This window comes from Zeus faber (assembly GCF_960531495.2).
Source record: "Zeus faber genome assembly, chromosome: 18".
Taxonomy (NCBI): Eukaryota; Metazoa; Chordata; class Actinopteri; order Zeiformes; family Zeidae; genus Zeus; species Zeus faber.
Window position 1 is genome coordinate 5,975,641 of NC_137210.1, and position 25,948 is coordinate 6,001,588.

Consider the following 25,948-nt stretch of genomic DNA (forward strand, 5'->3'; position numbering starts at 1 on the left):
CCATCAGTGTGGGATGTGGCCAAAGGACGTCCACTTCTATGCCTTTCTGTGACTCTTCCAGTCTCTGTTGCAACCTGCTGATGACTCTGTGACACTCTAAGCTCAGTGGCCACTTCCCTCTGAGAACATCCTGTTTGAAGCCTCACAATGGCGAGGTAATGTTGATCAATTGTTAGGTGTCGTCTTGGTCTCATGATGTCAAAATGTGAACAGCATGATGAAGAGGACTGTTTAAATACCAATTCTAATTGAACCAGGAAATGTATTGGTCGATTTATGGATCAAAAACCTGTTTTTTGCCGTTCAGCTCCTTGTTAGAGAACAGCAAGTTGTGCAAAAAGTCCTAAAACACTGAACAGTTGGACATGTGCATTCAAAAGTTTAGAGAAGTTCAAATTAAGTTCACCTGTAAAGGTCAAAGTGCATTTTAGGTTTATCCTGAAATTTCACCTGAAAGCTGAATATCCTTAACTCTTTGTGAGTAGTGTACGGGTTTCACTTTCTGAAATGAGTGACAAAATATTGAACCTTTTCATGATATTCTTATTTATGAGATGTACCTGTATATTACATGTCTGCCAAGACTGTTCTGTAAACTCTACACACTGCACCTTTAAAAAGTGCTTTCAGGCTGAATCAATTGGTACAAGCCATAATTTACAGTGTCTTACTTCTGCAGGTGAAGCATGAGGAAAGCCAGGGTGTCTCTATTAGCCTTCGGCAACTCCCCTACCGTCTGGTACATGATGGCCGCACCGTTGTCTTCATCAGGAATCTCTGGTATAGACAACAGCTGTGAGCTTATAGTCACGCACCAATGAGTAACAGGGCAAAGTACAATTTAAAATGAAAAAGGCCACAAACTGTTTGAAAAGGCTTGTTTTCACATCAATATAGTAAGCTGGAATTATTGAGTATTACAACGAAAAACCACAATCCATGCAGAGGTGCACACACACTGTTTGACTTAAATTTCCTCTATTGCCCATCAGACAACATAATCTAGTGAACAGAAATGAATATGCTGAAAGGACAATGAGGTGTGGGGAAAGTAATGAGATTAGATTCATTTTGCAGTCATCAGGGAGTTGTCGCTTATTATGGAAAGAAAATCCCAAAAGGTTAAGTAAATTCATTTGTGAGCCTGGGGCATCAGGTGTTTCCAGCCGCAGACAGACACGAACATGCTTCAAAAAAAAAACAACAAAAAAAAAAAAAACTAGTTGTGCGTACTGCCGGTGCAATTTACCTAGGCACCAAGTTTGTGCACTATATGGACATTGCGTTTTTTTTGGCCGCCCCCCAAAACTGAAGGAAACGTATTCATGTTGTGGTATTTTGATATGAAGGGCTCTGCATTTTATTTATTTTTTAACCCACCCATGTGCACTAAGGAGATTTTCAGGTTGTGATTTATAGTGTGAATGTCTGCTAGTACGACTCCTCTGTGCAAAGAGGGACATCGTTGAAAGACTGGCTTGCTGGTAATCTCCTTTGTGCAACACCATTACTTGCACACATGCATTTAGGGAGAATGAGTTCATAGATTAAATGTTATCAGTAAACTTTATATCTTTGTATCTTTTTTGCATTGAAACGATGCCAATTTTTCCTTGTGTTGATGCTGCTCTATTCGGCTTTTCTCAGCGCTGTGGCCAAGTGAGGGCCTAGGTCTCAATATGGCCATGTAATCGTTCCCTGCTCTGCAATCACAGCCAAGACAATAAGCCCACAATCAAAAGATTACCCTCTGAACAGGCTCTTCAAGAAATGACAACTCTTGACATTTATGCTTAATGTATGAAATAAAGCGTGAGTTCTAGTGCTTTTCATTTTTCACTTGGTTGAAATAAAAACCAACCATGCCATCTGGAGCTTTAGGACATGATTGTTTTTACATTCTCCCCACAAGATATACTTTAAGTAAATCCAATCCCAAACGTGGGTAATATCTAATACCTGCAGCTTGTATGAAAGTTCTGTGGAGGCGGAAGGTGACGAGTGGCTCCTTGAGCTTTCTTAAGAAGTCCTTGAGAAGGCCACACACAACATGGATGTCGTCCACCTTGCTAAGCATTAGGGACCCTTTGCCGTTGATGCACTTCTCCCGTAACTCCTTCACCATCCGCTCACCCCCGGGAACGCGGTAAATCCCTCTCTGGGAGCGGGAGAAGGGTCGGTGGAGCAGCAACAAGGAGGGCCAGGGAAACAAAAAATATATATATTTTTGTGCTATGAGTCAGATGGGAAATGCACTTGTGGACACGCAGGGTGAGCCTACCTCCTTCAGCCCCCTCCTCTCAATTTCATTCACACACTGAAAAACCAAGAGAGGAACTCGCGGTTGAGTCATGGGAGCAAAGTGCTCTAATGTGTCCTGGGAAGAAAAAATAAAAAGCCAGTTAGTTTCCTATATTGCACCATTGATGTAGAATTTCCAAAAACACAAAAATGAATTCTTTATTCAACAGTGTTCTATTCCTCCATCAATAAGTAATTTAAGTAATTTCTCCCTGGGATTATTAAAGTATTTCTGATTCTGATGACTTGGTGTATATGTGAGCAGATGTCAGTAAAGCTTCGCTGAGATACCCCCGGTCCATGGGCACTGGGAGTGGTGGAGGGAGAGCAGCCGCCGAGGCACTTTGGTTTGCATTCAGGGTGAGCGACCACGCGGCAGTCTCTGCATTTCACCGCCATCTTCCCAAAGCGGATCCTCTTACCGCACGGCACACATGTCTCAGGCCGAATCACCTGAAAAGCAACCGTAACCTGTGGCATCAATCGGCAAGATTGGAAAGCCTTTAAAAAAAAAAAAGGCATTGAGAAGAGAACCTTTTCAGCAAGTGCTTGACAAAACAGCGCTGTTGATACCAACAATCAACGGATCTGTCAAAAAAACATCCAATGAAATCCCATAAACTGTCAGCCCTGTGACAAATGTATAGATCCCTGTGTGGTAAACCAACCTGACAGCTTTTAAAGGGGGTTATTCAGTAAGACACCAATATAGTTCTTTGTTGTTTACATTTAATAACCATAATATTGAAGATTAAAATAAGTAGTCAGAGCCTATGCAGGTGTTAATTATTCCGTCACAGTTAATTTGAATTATCCCGAAAGAATGCACTTGTACTTTTCCTCCTGCTTAAAGATTGGAAAAAAGTAGGCGGTTTGTCACAGTCATACCGTTTTGGAGAAGAACACGTGCCTCGGGGGTTTCTCCGCAATGGGAGTGTAGAACGGTGGCTGGACAATGCTGGGGGGCTCAGGTTCTGGAAACACGCTGGGCTCTGCTACGGCATCGTCATGAGATCCCCATACAGACGTCTGATCTGGGGAGGTGAGGAGGCCGCCTCAAATGCAGGTCTTACACAGGAAATCCCAATTTTTTTCCAACACAGGAAATCCAATCTTTGGCAATTGGTAGGCCGTGACATCGTCCTCACCCGCCACCAAATTACGGTGATCCTCGGATAATATCTTCTCAGGGGCCTCCTGGGTAATGTCGATAACCATGTGAATCGGACCTGTGCTCTCTGGAGTTGTGACCGAGGCCTTTACGATGGTCTCCACTTCCTGCATGGCACAGAGTCATTGGACGGGTCAACATGAAGGATGAGACAATGGCGATCACGTTCAAGTAAAGCAGCTAGAATGGAACAGTGCACTCACTGTGGGGACTAATTATGAAAAACTCACTTTCAGTGCTTGTGCATACATTTGTGGCCTACTACACAAAATGTGAAATAAGACAACTCAGTCAGTTTTCTGTGGGCAGCCTTTGTCAGAAAATAGATTTTTGTACCCTTTGTACGCCACAGGGCCCACAGTAGAATCAGAAGCACCCCCAATCTGAGTAGCTCACCCAAATATTTTAAAAGAAAGATCAGCAAATACCAACTATCCGTGAAGAAACTGCAGATGATGGAAAGTATTAAAATTACATCTGCTGTGTGTTTCTTAAAAACAAAAGAAAAAAAAAAAGTGGTAAATAGACTTAGCTGCGGTGCACAATCCGCTGTGCAGTTCTCCAAATAAAATCAATAAAAATAGTGTCTTTATTTGATATATGTATTTTCTGACATTTATATGAAACAAAATATCCCCGTGTCCGAGAGCCCCCGTCCGGTTTCCAGGTCTCCCACAAGCTTGGAGCACGGCAACAAAAGCTGGAACAAACTTTTGAATGAGACCTTGTAGATCTAATATGAGTGAAGATTCAGAAAATGGATGGCTTATTTCTCATCTAAAATTTGTTCAGAAACAGATTTTGGTGGACTGATAATGTGAAATCATTTTAATTTACAGTGAGACACTCAAACAGAACAACAGGAACAAGAGGAGTATAGAGGCATGTTAGAACGGCTGGACCTGAGTGGTATATTCATCAAAGAACTTCAAAAACATGTTTTGGGGACCTCAGAGACCTAGATTAACTTGTTGAAAAGGAGCATAATGGGCGCCCTTTAAATCCCAAAAACTGTGTGTGTGAGGAACTCTGCCAATGGCAGCAGCCTGGCTACAGCCAATGATCCAGGTGTATTTCCACTTGAGAGCACAGGTGTGCACGTCCGTACAGGAAGGATGATGTCAGTGAGAGAGGAGAAAGGGAATGATGGATGAGACATCAGATGCAAACGGACATCTCTTGGAGTGTGTGTGTGTGTGTGTGTGTGCGCGCACGCACACACGTGTAGGGGCAGGGGATGACAAAAAGCAATTCATCCTGTTCTACAGTTCCACTGAAAGTCTTGCCACACCTGGGAATGCTAATGTTTTGTTAACTGTGAAGCATCACAGGTGTGATGCGAGTGCTTCCCCCGAGTCCCTACCGTTTCTCACTAGGTTGTTACGGCTCTTTTAACACAAGGTAGTAATGCTGTGGTGAATAAATCGACTTAGACCTTTACCGAAACTTAATGTGTTTTTATGCTTTTTGACTAGATCAGAAATGCCCACAGTCAAAGTTGTTTTTATTGCACACCGGCAAACTTTGTACTTTGAGGTATTTTATTTGTTTCAGTTCCGACTGCACACATGTACGCCATCTCGTGTACTCGGCAAATGGCAACTTGGAAAGATTTGTGCGTATGTTTCAATGAATCCTTTTCGAATTACATCCCATTTCTTGATGTCACTTGGACGATTTATGATATAGGAAAGCTTGGCAAAAATCAGCGCAAAGTCCGTCTAAGAGGCAGCAACCGAGTTGGTCCGCTCACACTACAGGTTGCAGCTCTTTTGACAAATAATCCATAAATCAAAAAGGCTTTACCTTTTCCACCGCCTTACTTCCCAGATCTCCAGGACTGTTTCCGAGTCGCCCTCGCTTAACAGCTGCAGAAAAGACTGCCGGTCCCATGGACGAGCGCTGAAAGCACACAGACACCAAACATGGAAACCCTTTTAAGCACTGTTCAAGTGCTCAGATGTCATAAAGGTTGACACACACACACACACCCGCGCGCGCTTACCCTCCTTTCTCTGGCTCTTGATCTCAGGGGCTTAATCAGAGTTGTGTCCAGGTCCTGAACCCGTTTGTACGAAGCCAAAAGCAAAAGTCAACTAAAACCTTCCCTTCAGATACATCGCATTGGTCCATCTTTTTTTTTTTTTTTATATAGCACACCAAAAAAATAAAAAAATAAACAAATACAGAATCATTTAACTTTCCTAAATTGAAATTGACAAACCAAGTCATCATCTGTTCTATCGTAGCTGATATCAGAATGTGACAGGAAAGATGACTCATCGATAACTGACAACCTGTGAGAAAACAAAGATAAAGAATAAAATAAAACATAAATAGACGAGGAGTTTCTAGTCAATTCCAACCGGCATCTAATGATTTTTCTCCCCCGTAATGGAGTACAAAATTAATTTTAAAAAATGAAGCCGATAGCAGGGGAGAGCAGCAGGACGGTTGCTTCCGCTTACCGTTTACTCTTGTGCAGAGTGACGTTTGCTCCCTTGGGGTCGAAAGTGGCCAGCAGAGACTTCTGCTCGTCATTCAGACACGCGTTGGATTTGCTGTCATGAACCAGGATGTCACACATCACGCGCATCTGCCGCTGCTGCAAAAACAAGCTCCAAATAAACAAGTTGAAAAAAGAAAAGAAAACACAAGATAAACAGATCAAGCCTTTGCTGCGTGTTAAGGTTGAGCAGCCATGCAGCAGCAGCAGCGTACAATTAAGGGCTGTGAGAGACCAAAGAGCAGAGCAATTACTGGCTGAAACCCAGTGAATCATGAAACCACCATAAAACTGTCCAAAATGAATTTTTTTAAATAAAAAAAGAAAAACCCACCAAAATATAATAGTAAGAAACAACCAAGTGGCCCACATAGTAAGCATTGTGTAGGTTAGCATTGGAATTAATTATTTCACATTCTGTATATATGTGCATCAATTCATTTCAGACATTCTATGGCGATTTGATGAGATCGACCCTACCGGGTCTATGGTAGCCCATTTTGATGGGCTTGTATCAATACTAGTGTTTTAGGTGTTTGAAGACAACTGTGACCAGACTTTTTTTGTTTTTTTTATAAACATAATCCCACCGCACCAGGTACTGGTAGTCAGACTCGATCTTGTAGCGCTTCTTGATCTCCACGTCCACCTGGTTGCGGGCGTGTTTGAGCTGGACCTCCAGGGCGGCCTTGGCCACGTCCGACTTCACCAGCAGCTCCTTGTACTTCTTCAGCTCCAGCTCGGCGTGGAGCCACTTCTTCCTGTTGCCCTCCAGGCTCTTCACCACCTCCGCCAGCTCTGGAGACAGCAGTCAGTGCGCACACACACACACACAAAACAGTCAATCAATAAAAACAATTACCAACCAAGGGTGTCTGCGGGTAGCAGAGTTGAGTGCGAGACATTTTAAAACCCTCAAGAAACATTTTAGAGCAATCTTTGGACAATTACTAATCTCTAATATTGAATTGAGTCCAGGTAACAATTCAGGCAAGAATAAAGAAAACGTCTATTCATTTGGTACAGTGTAGAGTTAAGTATTAGACAGAACTAGGGTAGGTGATGAACTAGATTGTTCCATAAATTACAGTCATAACAGTTTTATTTAGGTCAGGAAGCAGTGTAAGTGACTAGGTACTATAAGTATAAAGTAACGTATAAAGCGTTGGGCAGATTTGGGGTTTTAACACATCAGGAATGTTGACTGACGCAGAACAACTCCACTCATGTTGACACAGCGACACGCACGGACGCCTTAACTCGAAATGTTTGTTGACGCGGAAATGAAAACCACATAGTGAAATACAGGATTATCGAATGACTGTTAGGGCTCAATTTAACCCATTTTAAGGCTTTTTTTTTTTTTTTTTTTAGGACAGGGGGGCAGGATCAATTGTGTCAACCTTAACCGTCGAGTTTTTACTCATTTCACGTCACGGCGCCATCCTTCCACCCGGGGACTTCGCCCGCCCCCCTCCCGTTTCCAGGCGGTCTCACCAAGCTCCGAGCTCAGTGCGCTGCCCTCCATCTTTATCCTCTCCAGGCACAAGGCCAGACTCGGCTTCAAAATCGCCCGAGAGTCCTCCATTTCTGCTTGGCACGGCGACTCTCCCCACCCACCACCACCACCACCCAGCGTGCAGGTGCACCTCGTCGTGTTTGGTGACGGCGTCTGGTGAACGAATTACGGCCGTTAATTGAGGGCGCAGGTGTGTGTGTGTGTGTGGGGGGGGGGGGGGGGGGGGGGGGGCGGGGTCTGACCACGTGACATCGGCAGCCAATCAGAGCAAGCTGCCGCTCCAGCGACTCCCGCGGCGATGAAAAGCTCGTCTCGTTTTTCCAGATCCGGTGCTTGAGGAGTCGCTCGATGCCGGTGATCGGTTGGTGGCGTGTAACGGACGAGCGAGGGAGGCCGAGCGGTGAACGATAAGCGAGAGTCAGAGGAGCGGTCGGTGGAATTCCCCCCCCCCCCCCCCCCGGTAATCATCATTTCGTTCTGTCAAAAACTGTTGCTGAGAGAGGTTGTAGGTCCCAGACAGTCTTTTAGCCAAATCCTCTCAAAGTGCAAAGTGTGGATCCGCCAACATTCATGAGTTAACTTACGTCGAAATAAATCTGTTGGAGGAATGCAGAGCGTAAATCAGCCATAACACGTTCATTTAGTCCTCCGAAATGAATGAATGGTAATTATTATTATAACAAGCCGGGTTGGGTTGAATGCAGAGGCCTCATTTCACCAGCCACCATCCAAAGCGTGTGCATGTGTTGTAGTGTGGCGTGATAATTAAAGTTTCTTCTCTTCTCTTGATGTGGATCTTTTAGTTCACCGTCGGGGCTCAAGGCTCGGTGAAAGCCTGTCGCCGGCTTCCCATCCCAAAATACCACGAGCACGGCTCCAGTACCGCAGCCATTAGTTTGCTCAGCTGGACATTTGCCATTTTTCCATGGTGAGAGTTTAAAACTTCCTTTCCATTGTGTTTGCAAAGTGCGCACAAATAAAGAATAAATAAATACACACAGTTGATTCATATAAAAACAGATTTATTGATAATAAATATGGAGAGACACCCAAGATTCAAGATTTTTATTTTTATTTGTCACATACATATACATACTTCCATACATATATGCAGTGAAATGTAATGAACCCAATGCCAGCGATGACGTCATTATTTTATACGTAACTTATTGACTTAGTTTTAAACCAAGTTCCGTTTGACGCAAGATGTCGCAATCATTTGTGAAGATTTCGCACACTCAACACAACAAATGATTTGTTGCGTTCGGTGTAGAGCCGGCGTGTGTGCCGGCGGCAGTTACCGACCAACAAACAAACTATTTTGCCCAAGTGACTCCCGACTCCAGTGTCATTGAAAATATTTTGTTCAATACGGCCAAATGGTTTGCAAGTCTTGCCTCACTATCTTAATAGGGACCGCCATGTTTGGGGGAATCCATCGCATTGACTGTGAATGTCGGTCGGCATTTTCGAGTTAAAAGACGTCTTAGAAGTCTTGTTAGGTGAAAAACCGCCACAGAAAATATTGCAAACATCTCTTGTGAAACCTCGGCCCTTTCTTTTTCTCCCTTCCTTTCTCCATTTTTGTACATTTGGTATATTTTAGCTACTTCTCTATGCAACTGAATGGAAGGGATCCTCCAAAAACGGCAACAGAGGCCATAGCAACCGTCAAACTTCACCTCCCTATAATTGCATCCATGCAGTGTTTCAACAGGTGAACTTTTACCGTTAAAAAAAGTTGTTTGCTAGAAGAAAAGTGATGGCATTGACTGTGTAACGGGCGTCACGGGAAAAACATGAAATAGCTCAAAAAGGTGTCATTTTCGATCACTAGTGGCAGCATGTAATTCATGTAAGCAAACTCCATTATGTGAATCTATGGAAATATCTACTAGAGGGCGCACTAATGACAGTTAGTTCAAAACAGTGTTGCCTGATACCGAAAACAAAAAAATCGTACAAGGACTCCAGAATTATCGTATTTCGTATTTCATTATTTATGAATTTATTATTATTATTTAGTTCACGTAAGATTAATAATTAGCATAGTTCCACATCAGCTCCACTTCAATATAATGAAGAAAACCTGTTTCAATTATCGTACATTTAGGGTTTTTTACAATTATTCGTACAGTGGGCCCAATTATCATCCAACAGCGATAATTTTCGTACCTCTGGCAACGCTGGTGCAAAATGAATTGGAGTCAAAAATAATGACTGACTGTAATTGACTGTATTTCAAGCAAGATATTTTCTTCTTTTCCGTTGACTTCCATTCGAACAGAGGTTTTTCTGAAGCACTTGGCCATAATGGTCGCCTTTTTCCAAAAAATATTTAGCGTGAACGAGTGTCCGCGTTGCACACGGTGCTTTTTTTGTTTCGTTAAATAAGGAAATTGAGTTCAATTAAATATATCTAAAATAAAAACGCAATGTTTTTATTTCCTTTATTCAGAGGAATGGGACACATGGGCCCGCGATCACTTTATTTGTGTGTTTATTTATTTATTTATTTGTTTGTTTGTTTGTTTATTTATTTATTTGTTTATTATATACCATTAGATTTAGTATAAAATAGGGATGATCTCAAAAGGAGGACGAATGAGCGTCCAGACTCCAGCTTATGGCTGCGCCGGTCGACGGACACAGTATTTCAATACTGGACTGCCAGACCTCAAACCTAACACACTGTCCTAATAAAGACAATGTGTTTTTATTTTACATGTAGAGTCAGGAGGGGTCAGGCAGGAGAGCACCAAGTGAAACCTTCAAGATTCAAGATTCAAGAGATTATTCATAATGTGGCTTTGGGATGCTTTGTGGGGTTTATGTAACAGGGTGGATAGTCCAAATGTAACCTTCTGTAATATTTATCAGTCATGCACACCCTCACTCTGGATTCCGGGTGCCGCGGAGGTGAGTAGATGGAACACTAGTCATTCCACTGCATAATGCAACACTGTTCACGGAGGGCGGCACTGTGATTATTTGCGTCATTTCCATAAGATCATCATTTTGCACATTTCTCACATTTAAAAAAAGGAAGACGCAGAACACCCTGTCCTCGAGGGACAGCTTTGCCTTGCTGGTAGCAGCTGTCAGAGCGCTCCAGCACAGTGAGACTTACGGCGCCTTGTCAAACTGTAGTTACGTTCGACCAACAAATCAGCCTCTCGCTTCTCCCAGGGAGCAAGGGGACGAATTGGAAGGGATTATATATTTGAGAGACAGATCAGTGAGCCACCGTAGCACTCTATCAGGCTCTCAGAGGCTGCTAAATCCTCTTTGGAAAATTCAAGTTCTCGGCTAGTCAGTGTGTGCTGAAGTTTGATTTAATTTCCAGTATTTGATCTAATTCATTGCCCTCCTTTTCTTTTCTTTTCATTTTTTTCATAAATATGCCTTTTCTATTGCGTTTATTTAGTAATGAATCTTCAGGGGATCGCCACAGGCTGCATCGAAGATACTCCTTTTTGTCTGAGGTTTAATGGAGCCTAATAGGGTAGGCGAACAATTGAATCTTATTTTTTTTATGTTTCTCCTGAAATCCGTTGGCTAACTTTACCTTCGGCCTGTTTTGTTCCCAACTGTTCCGCCCCTTGGCAAATAAATACTGCATTTTCCTTGTTAAACGATGCTGGGGGGAGTTACTGCTGGGGAGCACTCGGGTACCCCCAGCAGAGGGCACTGTGGGTGTTTGTTCTGGGCAAGTTGTGTGTGAGTAGTGTGTGAGTGGTGTGTATTTCTGGCTGACCCCTACCATTACAGAGTTTGAGCACAGCTCTGTTGTGTTTGGCCGACCTTAGGCCTGCTGCTGGGTTTTTGGAGATCCCTCTGCAGCTGTTCGGTTTATCTAAATGAAAAAAAAGAAACACTGAACAAATTCATATTTCATAAACTCCGCCAGGCTGGGAAGGAGTTTTGTAGGTTTGGATGCCACAGTCAGACGCATGCCCAAGCTGAATTACGGTTGTTGACTCTCCCGTGATATTTCACGACTAAGAAATCAAGGGGTGTTTTTTTCTATCTTCTTTGGAAGCTTGGAAGTTATCGTATTGTGTCTTAATCTCGATTCACACCGAATCCGAAAACAGACAGTCGGATCCTACCCCTAAGCGGCCGTCGGATGAACCGTGTCCGGTTTTCGCCTCACAGAATACAGAACGTCAGAGAAAATGGGCGAGCTCATTTTTTCCAGTACAACAGCCAGTAGTTTGCACAGCTGGACATTCACCATGAATGACAGTTAAAAACCCCCTCAATCTAGTGTTTGCAAAGTGCGAGAATAAATTCACACAATTCACTTATCTAAAAGATTTATTGATCGTGAATTGGGTGACAGCCGATGTTAACGTTAAAAATATTATTTTATATATGTGACTCATTTGCTTGCTTTTACACCCAGTTCCAAATAAAAAGTGTGACGGACCCATTTCAAAAATACATGAGTAAGGTGTATGGAGGCGTGCATATGCAGAAACCACAGGGTGGTCATAGGGGATCGTTTATTGAAGTCCACACACGTAAATCGAGCATTTCGATGTATTCTTTTATGCACCGCAAGTCACAAGCAGCGTTAAGGTTTAACCGTCGCACACACACACACACACACACACACACACACACACACACACACACACACACACACACACACACACACTCTCGCTGCGGTTTTGGTTGCGTTTGGTCGGCGATATAACGGCAGCGTCCGTGAGCCCCGTGACAAACAGGGCTGAAGCGCAGGGCTATCTAAGATCTACGCAGGTTTTAAACATTCTTAAGAATATTTGAAATGCACAATATTACTCTTATCATTGTCATGGAAATGAGACTCGATGCGTCTGGCAGAGGAAAAAAGGAAAGCAAAGTCCTCCAGGTGAGCCTTGAGGTGGCCACTTTCATCATCCAAATTCTATGACAGTACGTCAGTTTAAATGAGAACAGGGCCAGAGCCGTCTGAATGGACTCTTTTGTGTGCAGCAAGTTTTGATATCTCTTTGTCCGTTGCGCACTGCCTTCCATCCAATCGACCATCATTCCTCTACTGCCACTGTCCCTTAAACTTTGATATTACTTCCAGCCATGCATATGCAAAGGCTTACTTTCTTATTAATTCACCCCCTTCCCCTTAAGCTCCGGTCCACATATCGCTCTACCCGGGCATTTAATTTCCCTGTGATTCTGAGAAACATTAGTTTTTATTCCCTCTAAAATATAAATACTTACGTCTTGCCACAGAGATAAAAATGTCATTCTGATTGAGAGAGTTCAATTTTAGCATTTATAATAACATTGTTTAGAAAACACTCAAAATAATCAGCGGACGATAATAGGACATTATGATTCATTCGGCCCGTCGATTTAAATGAGTCGGAGCATCTATTTATGAGACTCATTTCTTTCTGGGAAAATGACATTGCAAGTAATTGTCTTCCTTAGAGTAGTTAATGTTGGAAAGAGAAAATGTTTATCATCGCAGAAGTTGGTCTGTTTGTCTTATAATTGAAATTGTGCTGTTTGTCAGCTAAATATGATCTACAAAGCAAGTACAAAGTCTATCTTTTTACGAGGGATTCTATCAGGACTCTAATTCCATACCTGCTATTTATAATCAAGGAAAATGGATGGTTAAGTTGTGAGCTCATTGCTATCAACAATTGCATTTGTTCTACAAAAGCAGCCCCTGGCTAAATCGGTTGTATACCTGTGAAGGTACAGTACAGTCACTTCACACCGAATCCGTGTACCCATCCGACAATCGGATCCTCCCCTAGTGGCCGTCGGATGAATTGCGTCTGGGTTTTGCATCACAATGTGAGGGAAAATGGGAGAGCTTTCTTTTTTTCAGCGAGGAGCCTGATCACTTGGACATTACCATTTTTCTATGAACGAGAGTTTAATACACCCTTTATATAGTGTTTGCAAAGTGCGAGAAAAGATACACTAACTTCTATTAAAATAAATTATATTAGTGTAAAATGTATTGATAGTGAACATGGTGACATTCATCATTAATGTCAATAACGTCGTTATTTTATATACGTGACTTATTTATTTAGTTTTAGGCCCAGTTCTAATTCCAAAAAAAAACAAAACTTGACTGATGTCACTTTTGGTAGTACTGTCGACCCAAATCATGTTACATGAGTTGAAAAATTCCTTTTTCAATGCAAGTCACAGCTCCTGCCGCTGCCAATGTCATGTACATGGTTCTGCTGCAATTTGAAAAAGAAGGTTATAATAGCTTAAGAAGAAGCTTATAATTGATTGCAACTTTAGAATTTTTTTCTTTTTCTTATTTAAAAGCATCTCAGGCCACCAGGCAGCCGCTTTCATTTTGTGGTGTTTTCTTCTATTTGACAGCTTCCATTTCTCCCTTCTTTTCTCTTGTAACGATTCTCTGAAATGGCTGTCACAAAAAGTCAAAAGCACAACAACAAAACAGCCCCGAGAGCGTCGGGTGACGCCAAGCATGGAGACAGGACAAGGTGGCAATCACCAATTTGAGCGCTCAAAAAAAATAAAATAATTACAGTGATGGTGTAAAAGCTCAAGTTAAAAAGCTTGTCAGACACACATACACAGACACTAACACACATCTCCTACAAGTTAAGCCATCAAGGAACCGATTATTTTTCTGACTAAATATTTATAATATTTGTCCTTCATCTGCGTCTGCTTTTTTCGAGCGCCAGGCAGTGACTGACTATTTCTGACGGATGAAGCGTGTGAAGTCTTAGTTTAACATTAAACAGCTCATTGGATGCGGGGAGCCCATTGGGACTCTACGCCATCTCACCCCACCTCACATCCTCAGCGTTTTATCGACTATGTTAAGATCACATGCTCTGGCTGGGATTCTGTCAATCCCAGAGCGTCTTTAAGGATGGATACTAATGTCTTGAACCTGACAGCTCAAAATTAAATGACTGACAGTCTGCATTAGCGGTCGATTAATGACAGACAGAGACTCCTTTAGTCAGAGTGGTACAACCTAGCCTACGGTACGCTGTGGCTTTTTATTAAACATACTGTAGGCTTGGTTAAGATGAAATATCACTCAGTTTACAGACAATAGGAGCAGGTAAGATAAGATAACACTTTTTAAACACTTATCAACACTATAATAACACTATAATAATAACATCCATCACATTATTTTGATACTGTATTTTTTATACTATATATATATATATATATATATATATATAGACACACACCTTTTATACTTTATATTATGTGTTATTTCAATTTTAATGTTTGTTACCATGTGATACAAACTGCCTTCATGGTGTCATAATCTCCGCCTTCATCTACCTTCCCCACCCCCTCCTTACCTGTCCCATTAGTCCAACTCCATTCACCTGCGCACACAGCTGTTCCCGATCTGTAATCTAACCACTATATATGCCTCTCTCACCAGTCACCCATTGCCAGTTTGTCTTCGATGCTTGCACCAGACGCTCCAGCGTTCTCTGGACTGATTCCCCGCTACCGACTCTGCCTCGCTCCGACCACGTATCCTGCCTGCCCCTCCGCCTGTCTTCTGTCTGCACTCCTGGTTATCGAACCTGCCTGTCCCCGACGATGTATCCTGCCTGCTCCCTGCCTGTCTTCCGTCCGCTCTACAAATAAAAGACATTACCAAATATCCCTGCCTGTCTTTGTGCTGCAATTGGGTCCTAACCACACCCGTTACACATGTCCCATAAACCTATATTAATTTCATTATTTTGATACTTTAAAAAAATATCTACATTTAATTTTTTATTTTTTTATAACCGCCACCAATACCCCTCTTTGGAGAATGATCTTACCATGTTTTGGTCTATAAACAACAAATCAGTACTCCAAGAGGGGGGGAATCACCACAGGTGAGACAAATAAACATAGAACCAAACAACAACATACATTGTACATGGAAAAACATAAGCATTGAAACATCGGACAACAACATTTATCGACAAAACAGAGTTAATTAAACTGGAACAACAAATCGGCACGTGGCCTCTTCCTGTCATAGTTATTGCAGTAAATGAGGGAGGAAAGGAGAGGGGTGTAACCAGGAGGGTGTTGTGAGTGTGTTCAAGGAGGGTGATGGTGGTTTGTGTGTGTGTGTGTGTGCGTGTGAAGTGTCCACTGGTGAGAGCACAGGACTTGTGCCAATTGCCTCTGGTGTATGAGGTCTGTATTATATCGTACGCCTCCAAGCAGCGAAAAAGGCCCCGAAGCCACCCCTGAGGCCCACAGCCATACAGGCACCCCACAGCCTCATGAAAGACCCAAGCACCCTGCCCTGCAGCCACAGAAGACCCCCCAGCCCCCAAAGCCGGAAGCCCGCGGAGCAACACCCACGCCGGGCCCTGGGGGGCATAACCCAGTCCCAGAGCACACGAGAAGAGCCTGCACCAATGAGGTGCACACATAAAGTAGGAGCCTCTTGAAGAGGCCTCCTCCAGCCAGTTGACAGCCGAATTGCAACCAAGTTTTAGCCAGTTTCCAGCCAACCACCATGGCTGTCACCATGAGATAGCGCTAACTTCACAAAAAACATAATCACATTCCAGACAGAGATTTCAGAATTTCACCCCAGACCCTGAGGTCATCTTTCAAAGTGCAATATGAATGAGAACAGGTCTTAATAATTCATTTGAATCTATATGTTGCACAGCTGTTTAATTTACATTTTATTTTTTTTTTAAATGGGGATGGTAGCTCAGGAGGTAGAGCTGGTCCTCTAGTAATCTAAACGTGGCTGGTTCGATCCCAGGCTCCTCCTGCTAGCATGCTGTAGTGTCCTTGAGCAAGACACTTAACTCCTAATTGCTCCTGATGGCTGCGTCCATCGGTGTTTGAATAATTGTAAGTCGCTTTGGATAAATGCAATGTAATGTTAAATTACAAAGTTGAATAGCTTTGTAATGAGAGCACTCAAACTAGGTCATTGACCAATACTTGATTACAATGGAAGGATCATTACCATTAACAAGATTCTTCATCTCAGAGCCAACTCAACTTTAATAATACGTAAAATAAGGGTAATTAGTGATTACAATAGAACAGTTAATTTTTAAACAAAATTTTTAAATCTAAAATGGAAAGAAGTCGTGTAGTGTAAGTAATATAAAGTAGTATAAAGTATTTACCTAAAAGAAAGACAAAATAAAATCCAGACAATTATGACAGTGAGTCATCTTGATAGTGGACATCTTAAATAGTGGTGGGCCACAACAATGCAGTGTTGTACTGAATGGGAAGATAGACACAGTGTTGTAAGACAAAAACTGCAATATACTACTAAGAGGTAAGACAAAACAGGTATGCAATACTTATATAAATTAAAGTGACTAGTTTTAAAGAAGCCTATCCTAGCCTCCTTTTAAAGTGACCAAGTGTGTGGATTTATAGTTTCTAGTCTTCGGCCTTTTGATCTCATATTTAGGATTTTTGAACTATCTAATTATTATTAAATATTACAACAAATTTCTGTATTTGAGACTCTGTCAGTGAAACGGTCCCCCATCAGACCCCCCCATTATATAGATTGATTTTCTGAATTTGAAAAAAAAACAACAATGGCACAGTAAAATGTTAAAAATCAATCAATAAATGTCGATGGAATAAAATCAACAACAGGGGTATAATAGTAATTTGTACAAACGTTAAAGAGACTAAACAGTATCTGGGTCCTTCTGAACACTCAAGATTCAAAATTGTTTTGCTGTTGATACAGTTTAAACTCCATGGTTTACTTCACGGATTAGTTGCCAACTATTAAATAAATCGCCATATGATAGTAAAGTGGATTTTGGTCAATGGGTCTGCGTTTGCAAATATATGGGTTAGGTGTTAGGGCTTACAAACCTATTGGGTGACAGACGATGATCAGCCATTAAGTGTAAACAAAGAGATTGCCCAAGGCCTTGTCTGCGGTCTGCTGTAGACTGGAAGGCTATGAAACGAATTATTATTAAAAAAAAACGAAAAAAAAAAAAAACAGAAAGTTGGAAGCAATAGGTAAAAAAACAAAAACATGTGATAAACAATTACGGGTGATACAGCAATAAAGATAAAAATGATCTCATACAATCAATCGTCATAATGCACAGTTGGTCAATTATACTTGAATGTGTGCCTTAGTTGAAGTTAAGAAAAGCAACAGGGATCGATAGATACTAATAATATACTTCAAATAAGTATTTCCATAGAGTATTAGTAATAAGTAATAGTCACTTATAAGGTGCGCACACAGTACAATGTCGGACAAAATAACCCCTCGCTCAAATTTTCAGAGTTAGGTTCACCTTTCACACAATAAGTTGCAGACAACAAGGTGTTGAAGATAGTTTGATTGTATTCATATATTTATCATTTACAGTAAAGCAGCAGAAATGTTCATTATGCCAAACCGTCATACTGTACACATTCTGTGAAACAGGCACCGGTAGTTCATCCTTGGATTTTCCCCTAACCCTGGTGTTAATGAAACTTACCTTAACTTACCTCCAGCACTTACCCTTACAGAGTAGAAGTCCTGGCTATTAAAATATCAACGGCAAAGTTCTTTTCCAAGTCCTTGAAGGATTTAAATGTATATTTAATACAACACAGACAATTAATTATATAATTATAGAACCCAGAATCGCGATTGTGGCGCCTCCCCTTGCGGCCGCCTGTGCAAACACCTTGTGTCGATTACGCACATTTTAGTATTTTTAGAGAGGGCTTAAAGAGCTTATAGAGCTTATTTTACGTCATCACCGGGTGTCATGACATTTCACTGCATATATTTATGACCGTATGTATATGTATGTAACAAATAATCTCATGATCTTGAACTTGAATTTGAGGTAGGGTTCAGGCTTTTATTTGTTTGTTCGGATCACAACCCCGCCATTTAATAGAGGCCCTGTTTTTAGTTGAGTAACTGTTTATATTTGGGGAAATATGGTAACTCAAATACCTGAATTACCTTATCTTCTAAACCTTACACTGCTATTATGTACATTATCACCTCAATGCTTACCCTACTATTTGATGTTGTTTTTGTGTCATTCATTGTCTCAAGCTCATCCTGATATGTCCCCTGCTGTAACAGCCCTGCACAGCATCGGACTTAGCAGAGATTAATGAGAAGGGACAGAAATGTGTTCAGCTGTGGCTGAACCACATCTAGCCAAGCCTTGTAACTGACTGTTTTGTGGACACGACAAGAAGAAGAAGAATCGTCACAAAGAACATAGAGGAATGTTTTTCTGAAAGTTTTGTGTTTATTTTATACAAGCACAGTATGGAACCAGATGAGAATGGCACACTACTATTTTTATATGTGTGTTTGTGTGTGTGTTTGTGTGTGTGTGTGTGTGTGTGTGTGTGTGTGTGTGTGTGTATATATATGTATGTATGTATACACATATATCAATATACATGTATAAAAAGTTAGGGATATTTTTCAGGTGAAATTTATGGAAAATATAAAAAGTTCACGCTACAGTGGTATTTCATGAAAGTAGGGCATTTAAGTAGGGGGGGGATGGTAGCTCAGGAGGTAGAGCTGGTGGTCTAGTAATCTAAAGGTTGCTGGTTCGATCCCAGGCTCCTCCTGCTAGCATGCTGTAGTGTACTTGAGCAAGACACTTAACCCCTCATTGCTCCTGATGGATGCATCCGTCGGTGTTTGGATAATTGTAAGTCGCTTTGGATAAAAGCGTCTGCTAAATGACTAAAAATGTAAAAAAATGTAAGTAGAAGCATGCAATGGTGATTTCCTCATCTCAAACAATTTATTGAAACAAAAGCCAACAACAGTGGTGGGTTTACCACAACAAAAAATGTCAATGTCTCAATAACTTGTCATGTGCCCTTGAGCATCAATTACAGCTTGACAACGACGTCTCATGCTGTTCACAAGTCGACTTATTGTCTGCTGAGGCCTGGCATCCCGCTCTTCTTGAAGGGCGGCCCTCAGGTCATTGAGGTTCAGGGGGACAGAGTGACGAGCCTCTACATGGCGACTCTGCTGATCCCATAGGTTTTCTATGGGATCCAGGTCTGGAGAAAGTGCAGGCCACTCCATTTGAGGTACCCCAATCTCCAGCAGCAAGTTCCCTAATGATGCGACTTTGATGAGCTGGAGCATTGTCGTCCATGAAGATGAAATAAAGGCCTGTGTTGTTCATGCAGGGGCACAATGACTGGATTAATGATGTTATTCAGGTAGTATGGGCTTGTCACTGTACCATTCACAAAGTGTAGGGCAGTTCTGTATTGACTAGACACACCTGCTTACACTGTCACACCACCACCACCAAAGGCTCGTCTGGTGACACCAGTGGCTGATGCATAGTGCTCTCCTTGACGTCTCCAACATTGTTGGCGGCCATCATTTCTGCTCAACGTGAATCGACTTTCATCAGAGAACAGCACTGAAGCCACTGGTTCCTCGTCCAGCGTAAATGCTCCCTCGCCCGTGCAAGACGATGATGCCTGTGTCAGGGTTCGCCCGGGTCCTACCGGCATCGGCCACTAGATGCCGCCAGTACTGCCTTCTCAAGGTTGCTCTGCTTCACCTATTTCTGTTCCTGATTACTCTGCCTAATTAGGTTATATGTTTCACCTGTGTCTCGTTTGGTCGTCCCTATTTAGACCCTGTCGTTTGTGTCCTCGGGCGCTCAGTCTTGAGTTTGTCTAACCTCATGACAACGCTCTTGTTCCAAGCTCCCGAGACTTCTGATTTGCGTTTGCCCAGTTTTTGTACTTGTTTTGAGTAAACCTCTATTTTTGCCACCTCGCCTCTGCCTTGTTCTCTGCACCTGGGTTCACTCAGCATACCTCCTAACAGCAAGACTGAGCCACAACATGGACCCAGCAGAGAGTCAGGCTCCAGAGGTGGAACGCCTGCGAGTGGCCTTGACGCACCAGGGGACTGCGATTGGCTGTCATGAGCGGGTTCTCCAACAGGTCCTGGACAACCTGCAGTCGCTCGCCCAGGACGTCCAGCAGAGCCAGGCACAGGCTCCACCTATGGCCCCTGCGCCAGCGCTGCCTCCCATGGACCAGCGTCCTCCAGATCACCGCGAACCACGACTGCCGGCGCCAGAGAGGTACGACGGTGACCCAGGAGGTTGTCGTGGTTTTTTGACACAATGCTCCCTGGCTTTCGAGCTCCAGCCTTCACAGTTCCCCACACAGCGCTCACAGGTGGCATACGTGATCACGCTACTCACAGGCAAAGCACTCTCCTGGGCCACAGCCATCTGGAATCAGCAAACCCCGGCCTGCTCCAGCTACCAGGCTTTTGCCGGGGAGATGCGCCGAGTGTTTGACCACTCAGTCAGTGGGCGGGAGGCGTCGACACGGCTACTCCGGCTCCGTCAGGGGGGACAGCGTAGCGGACTACGCCATTGCATTCCGCACCCTCGCAGTGGCGTCTGGATGGAACAGCGAGGCACTTATCACGGCCTTCCAGGAGGGTCTCAATGAGGGTGTCAAGGACGAGCTGGCATCCCGGGAGGCGCAGGAGGACTTGGACACGCTCATCGAAAACAGCGATTCGGGTGGACAACTGCCTCCGGGAGAGACAAGGGGAACGCCTTTTTCCCGCTTCACCAATACCAGCGCGCAGAGCAGCTCTGGGGACGAGGCCTCCCGAGCATCTCCGGGCTGTCCCGAGCCCGCCTCCAGCCTCGATGGAGGAGCCGATGCAAGTAGGCAGCACACGGCTCTCTCGTTCCGAACGTGACTGGCGGATGAGGGAGCGCTGCTGCTTGTACTGTGGGATCCCGGGGCATTTCCGTTCTTCCTGCCCTGAGCTCTCGGGAAAAGCCAACTCTCCAACCTTCTCTCCCGAGCTCGAGACGACCAGGGTCCTGCTGGCTGCCTCCCTCGCCTGGGGAGATCAACATCACTCCCTCCAAGCTATGGTGGATTCCGGCGCTGCAGGTAGCTTCCTGGATGTAGGGCTAGCAAAAGCCCTAAAGCTCCCTCTGGCACCTCTGGAGCATCCTCTCACGGTGACAGCCCTGGATGGAAGACCACTGGGTTCCGGTAGCGTGTGCCATCTCACCGCCCCCCTTTGGCTGTCACTGGAGGGAAAACATTCAGAGGTAATCCAGCTCCACCTCATCCACTCTCCTGAATTTCCACTGGTCCTGGGCTACCCATGGCTGGCCCGTCACAACCCACATCTGGACTGGGCCTCCGGGCGTCTCACCGAATGGGGTCCTGCCTGCCACACCACCTGTCTTCGTTCTAGTCCATCTTCTCACCCTCTCGAGTCTCCTGTCCGGAGTTCCTGTCCGTGTCCTGGCTCCAGTCCGTATTCAAGGTCCCATCCATCCCGAGTTTTCACGAGTGCCCCACGAGTATGCTGATCTGAGGGAGGTCTTCAGCAAGAGACGGGCCACCAAGCTTCCTCCCCATCGGTCCTATGACTGCGCCATCGACCTTCTGCCTGGCACCTGCCCTCCTCGAGGACATCTCTTCTCTCTCTCTGCCCCTGAGACTACAGCCATGGAGGAGTACATCCGGGGGGCGCTCACCTCAGGTTTCATCCGCCCTTCTACCTCCCCGGCGGGCGCAGGTTTTTTCTTCGTGGGTAAGAAGGATGGCGACCTGCGTCCCTGCATTGATTACCGTGGTCTGACAACAAGATCACGGTCAAGAATCGCTACCCCCTTCCTCTCATGTCCACATCTTTCGAGCAACTGCAAGGCGCCACCATCTTCACCAAACTCGATCTTCGAAACGCATACAATCTCGTCCGTGTCCGCGAGGGGGATGAGTGGAAGACCGCCTTCAACACACCCATCGGCCATTATGAATACCTGGTCCAGGATTTCCGCCGTCACCACCCGACACTCCCTGGAGGAACGAGGGGGTCCTGTCAGGGTTCGCCCGGGTCCTACCGGCATCGGCCACTAGATGCCGCCAGTACTGCCTTTTCAAGGTTGCTCTGCTTCACCTTTTTCTGTTCCTGATTACCCTGCCTCATTAGGTTATATGTTTCACCTGTGTCTCGTTTGGTCGTCCCTATTTAGACCCTGTCGTTTGTGTCCTCGGGCGCTCAGTCTTGAGTTTGTCTAACCTCATGACAACGCTCTTGTTCCAAGCTCCCGAGACTTCTTATTTGTTTTTGCCCAGTTTTTGTACTTGTTTTGAGTAAACCTCTATTTTTGCCACCTCACCTCTGCCTTGTTGTCTGCACCTGGGTTCACTCGGCATACCTCCTAACAGCCTGTGCCTGGTGGTGTGGTCAGGTACCCTTGCAGGTCATCTAGCACGCAGACCACGGTATTGTAAACTGTTTTGAATGGTCTGACGTGACACTTGGGTGCCTCTCACCTCCCTTACATGTGCCTGGAGTTGAGTGGCATTCATCATCCGGTTCCGCAGGGCACTGTTCACAATGAAGCGGTCATCAGTGTGGGATGTGGCCAAAGGACGTCCACTTCTATGCCTTTCTGTGACTCTTCCAATCTCTCTGTATCTCTGTTGCAACCTGCTGATGACACTCTAAGCTCAGTGGCCACTTCCCTTTGAGAACATTGAAGCCTCGCAATGGCGAGGTACTGTTGATCGATTGTTAGGTGTCGTCTTGGTCTCATGATCTCAAAATGTGAACAGCATGATGAAGAAGACTGTTTAAATACCAATTCTAATCATCAGGTCTCTTGCTCGGCGACTGGGGCGACGCCAAGCGTAGAGCCAATCAGTTTCACCAATCTTCTCCATTTGGGTCGGTCCAGTGCTAGGGACTCGGCTTCAGCAAGCGACAGGTCCATTTGGTGTAGGTCCCTGGTGACGGCATCAATCCATCGGTTGCAGGGGGCACCGCGGGGGGTTTTCCAGCCAGCAGCTTTTGGTGGGAAGTGGAGGATAGCGTGAGTAGGGTGTTCCGAGGGGAGCCTTTTGACATGGCCATACCAGTGCATCCAACGCTGTGCTGCCAGGTGAGACACAGGGGGCTGTTGGGTACGTTCCCGCATCATGATGTTGGAAACCCTATCTTGCCATTTTATCCCCTCTATTGAGCGCAGTGCTCTGGTGTCAAAGCCATCGATTCTGGCAGCCAGGGTCTTGTTGAGAGGCCAGGTTTCTGCTCCGTAGAGGAGGATGGAGAGGACTGAGGTGTTATAAATCCTTAGTTTGGTTGCTCTTGATATGGAGTGGTGTCTCCACAGCGGCTTCTGGCACTGGCTGCCAGGGCACGTCTCCGGTTTATTTCAGGTGAAATGTTGCCATCGTTGGTGATGATGGACCCGAGGTAGGTGAAGGAGGTCACAAACTCAACCTCCTCTCCACTGATATGCAGTGGAGGGGGGGCGGCACCTCCAATGTGCATTAAGTTTGTTTTGGGCCAGCTGACCTTCAGACCCAGTTTGTTGGCTTCCTCTTGGTAGGTTTCCAAGGCTTCTTTTAACTGGTCAAGAGTGGAGCAGAATAGTGTGGTGTCGTCCGCGTATTTCAGATCTGTGAGGGTGTAACTGCCTAGTTTAACCCCAGGAATACGTGCACATATCCGTTCCATCAGGTGGTCGATGATGCAGTTAAAAAGGTCTGGTGCAGCTACGCATCCCTGCCTCACTCTGCTGTTGATTGGGAACCAGGTAGAGTTTGTGCCATTGACACGCACACATCACTGTAGAGCTTTTGGAAGAGAGAGGTAATCTTTCTTGGAGCTCCAAGGATGGTGAGGATCTTCCAGAGGGAGGAGTGGTCCATGGTGTCAAATGCTGCCTTAAGATCAAGAAAGGCAATGTAGAGGTGTCTGTTTTGGCGGACCTCGTGTACCTTCTCAATGATGAGGCGGAGGGCAGAGATCTGGTCCGCTGTGGAGCGGTTTGGCATGAAGCCCGCCTGTTGGGGACGTCTTTCGCTTCTAATGGCCGGAAGGGCCCGGGTGAGAAGTATGCGGGTGAAGATCTTGCCTGGGATAGACAGGAGTGTGATGCCTCTGTGGTTGTTGCAGACCATTTGATCACCCTTGTGTTTCCAGAAGGGGAGGATGATACCCCTGGTCCAGTCTTCTGGGGGGTGATCAGTTATCCAGACATGATCGATGATTTCGGTGAGCCAGTCAATGGTGTTGTCACTGCCCAATTTCATCATTTCAGCTGTGATGTTGCAGATACCAGGGGCTCTGTCATTTCTCAGTTTGGTCAGAGCTTGGATGACCTCTACTTTGGTGACGGGGTCTATGCTGCAGTTGTCATTTGCGCTGGCATTTTCAGATGAAATGTTGAGAGTGGGGTCAGTTGGGGTGCGGGGTGATGCAGAAGGTCACTGAAGTGCTCCTTCCAGTGGCTGATGCATTCATCCTCGGAGTTCAGTATACCCTGTGCGTCCTTTACCTGGACTGCCTTCTGTGGGGGGCCTGATTTCACTTGCCTCAGGGTTCGATACACTTGGGTGAAGTTGTTATTTTCGGCGGCAGACTCCAGGCATTCTGCTTCTCCTTGCCAGAATATCTCCCTGTCTACTTGTATCGCGGTGTTGTGTATGTGATTTAGGCGACAGTATTCAGTCATGTCGCCCCAAAGACGTGCTGCTCTACGGAGCTCTCTGATTTCTAGCGTTGTTGGTGGTATCCAGGGGCGCCTAGATGTATGGTGAGGGCGTCGGATGGAGTCAGCAGCTGCCTGGTTAATTGTGGACACGAAAAGGTTCCAGTTGGTGAGTTCTTCTTTGGCCAGGGCATTATACCGGTTGGAGATGGAGCGGGTAAACACTGAGGTGATGGTTGCATCCTGGAGATGAGAGGATCTCAGTCGGGGTGGTGCCCGTGATGATGGAACATCTTTTAACTTCAGTCTCAACTGGGCAACCAATAATCGGTGGTCCGTGTTGCCGAGCTGGGCTCCAAGATACACACGGCAGTTGGTAACACTGGATTTCCAGCGACTGGAGATGATGATGTGATCTAAGGCCTTGCGGTTTTGCCATCATTGCTATACCATGTCCATTTGTGTATGTTCTTCCTGGGGAACCATGTGTTTACAATATATAGGGCCCCAGCACTGCATAGATGCTGGAGGCGGTCACCGTTGTTGTTGGTGATGGGATCTGGAGATTCTGGGCCAATGATGTTTTTGGTCTGCGAGTCCCGTGAAGCAGAGGAGACGGTGGCGGTGAAGTCTGCTAGCACAATAGTGATGTTATGAGGGGGTATCTGCTGGATGACCAGATGCAGTTGATCAAAGAAAGCGTTCTTTGCCTGGTCGTCTGCGACCTCTGTTGGTGCATAGGCAACAATGACTGTTAACTTGCGGTGTTGGCAGTGGAAACGGGCGGTTAGCAGCCGTTCGCTATATATATATCGCAATAAGGGATTTCCTAACATGGCATGGCATTAGTAGGGTGACACCATATAGCCCTCCGTTGTCATTTGAGCCGCTCCAGATGTAGCTGTGGTCTCCCTCTTTCTTCTCACCGCTATCGCCCAGCGTGA

At 44.8% G+C, this 25,948-nt stretch overlaps 1 protein-coding gene across 1 annotated transcript in view; it reads right to left on the bottom strand.

Annotated features, from left to right (window-relative positions):
- Positions 1–25,948, bottom strand: part of LOC307244371 (rac GTPase-activating protein 1) — a gene marked incomplete at both ends in the record, with an annotated part of 32,737 nt that overhangs the window by 4,243 nt on the left and 2,546 nt on the right. The window contains 15 exons of the mRNA XM_080019520.1: positions 672–777; positions 1,960–2,158; positions 2,282–2,377; positions 2,593–2,754; positions 3,190–3,335; positions 3,450–3,579; positions 5,279–5,374; positions 5,478–5,531; positions 5,697–5,769; positions 5,941–6,077; positions 6,574–6,776; positions 7,476–7,650; positions 23,867–23,920; positions 24,292–24,527; positions 25,543–25,731. Of these exons, the coding sequence (XP_079875646.1) occupies positions 672–777; positions 1,960–2,158; positions 2,282–2,377; positions 2,593–2,754; positions 3,190–3,335; positions 3,450–3,579; positions 5,279–5,374; positions 5,478–5,531; positions 5,697–5,769; positions 5,941–6,077; positions 6,574–6,776; positions 7,476–7,650; positions 23,867–23,920; positions 24,292–24,527; positions 25,543–25,731 (2,056 nt within the window). The remainder of the gene's footprint in view (positions 1–671; positions 778–1,959; positions 2,159–2,281; positions 2,378–2,592; positions 2,755–3,189; positions 3,336–3,449; positions 3,580–5,278; positions 5,375–5,477; positions 5,532–5,696; positions 5,770–5,940; positions 6,078–6,573; positions 6,777–7,475; positions 7,651–23,866; positions 23,921–24,291; positions 24,528–25,542; positions 25,732–25,948) is intronic.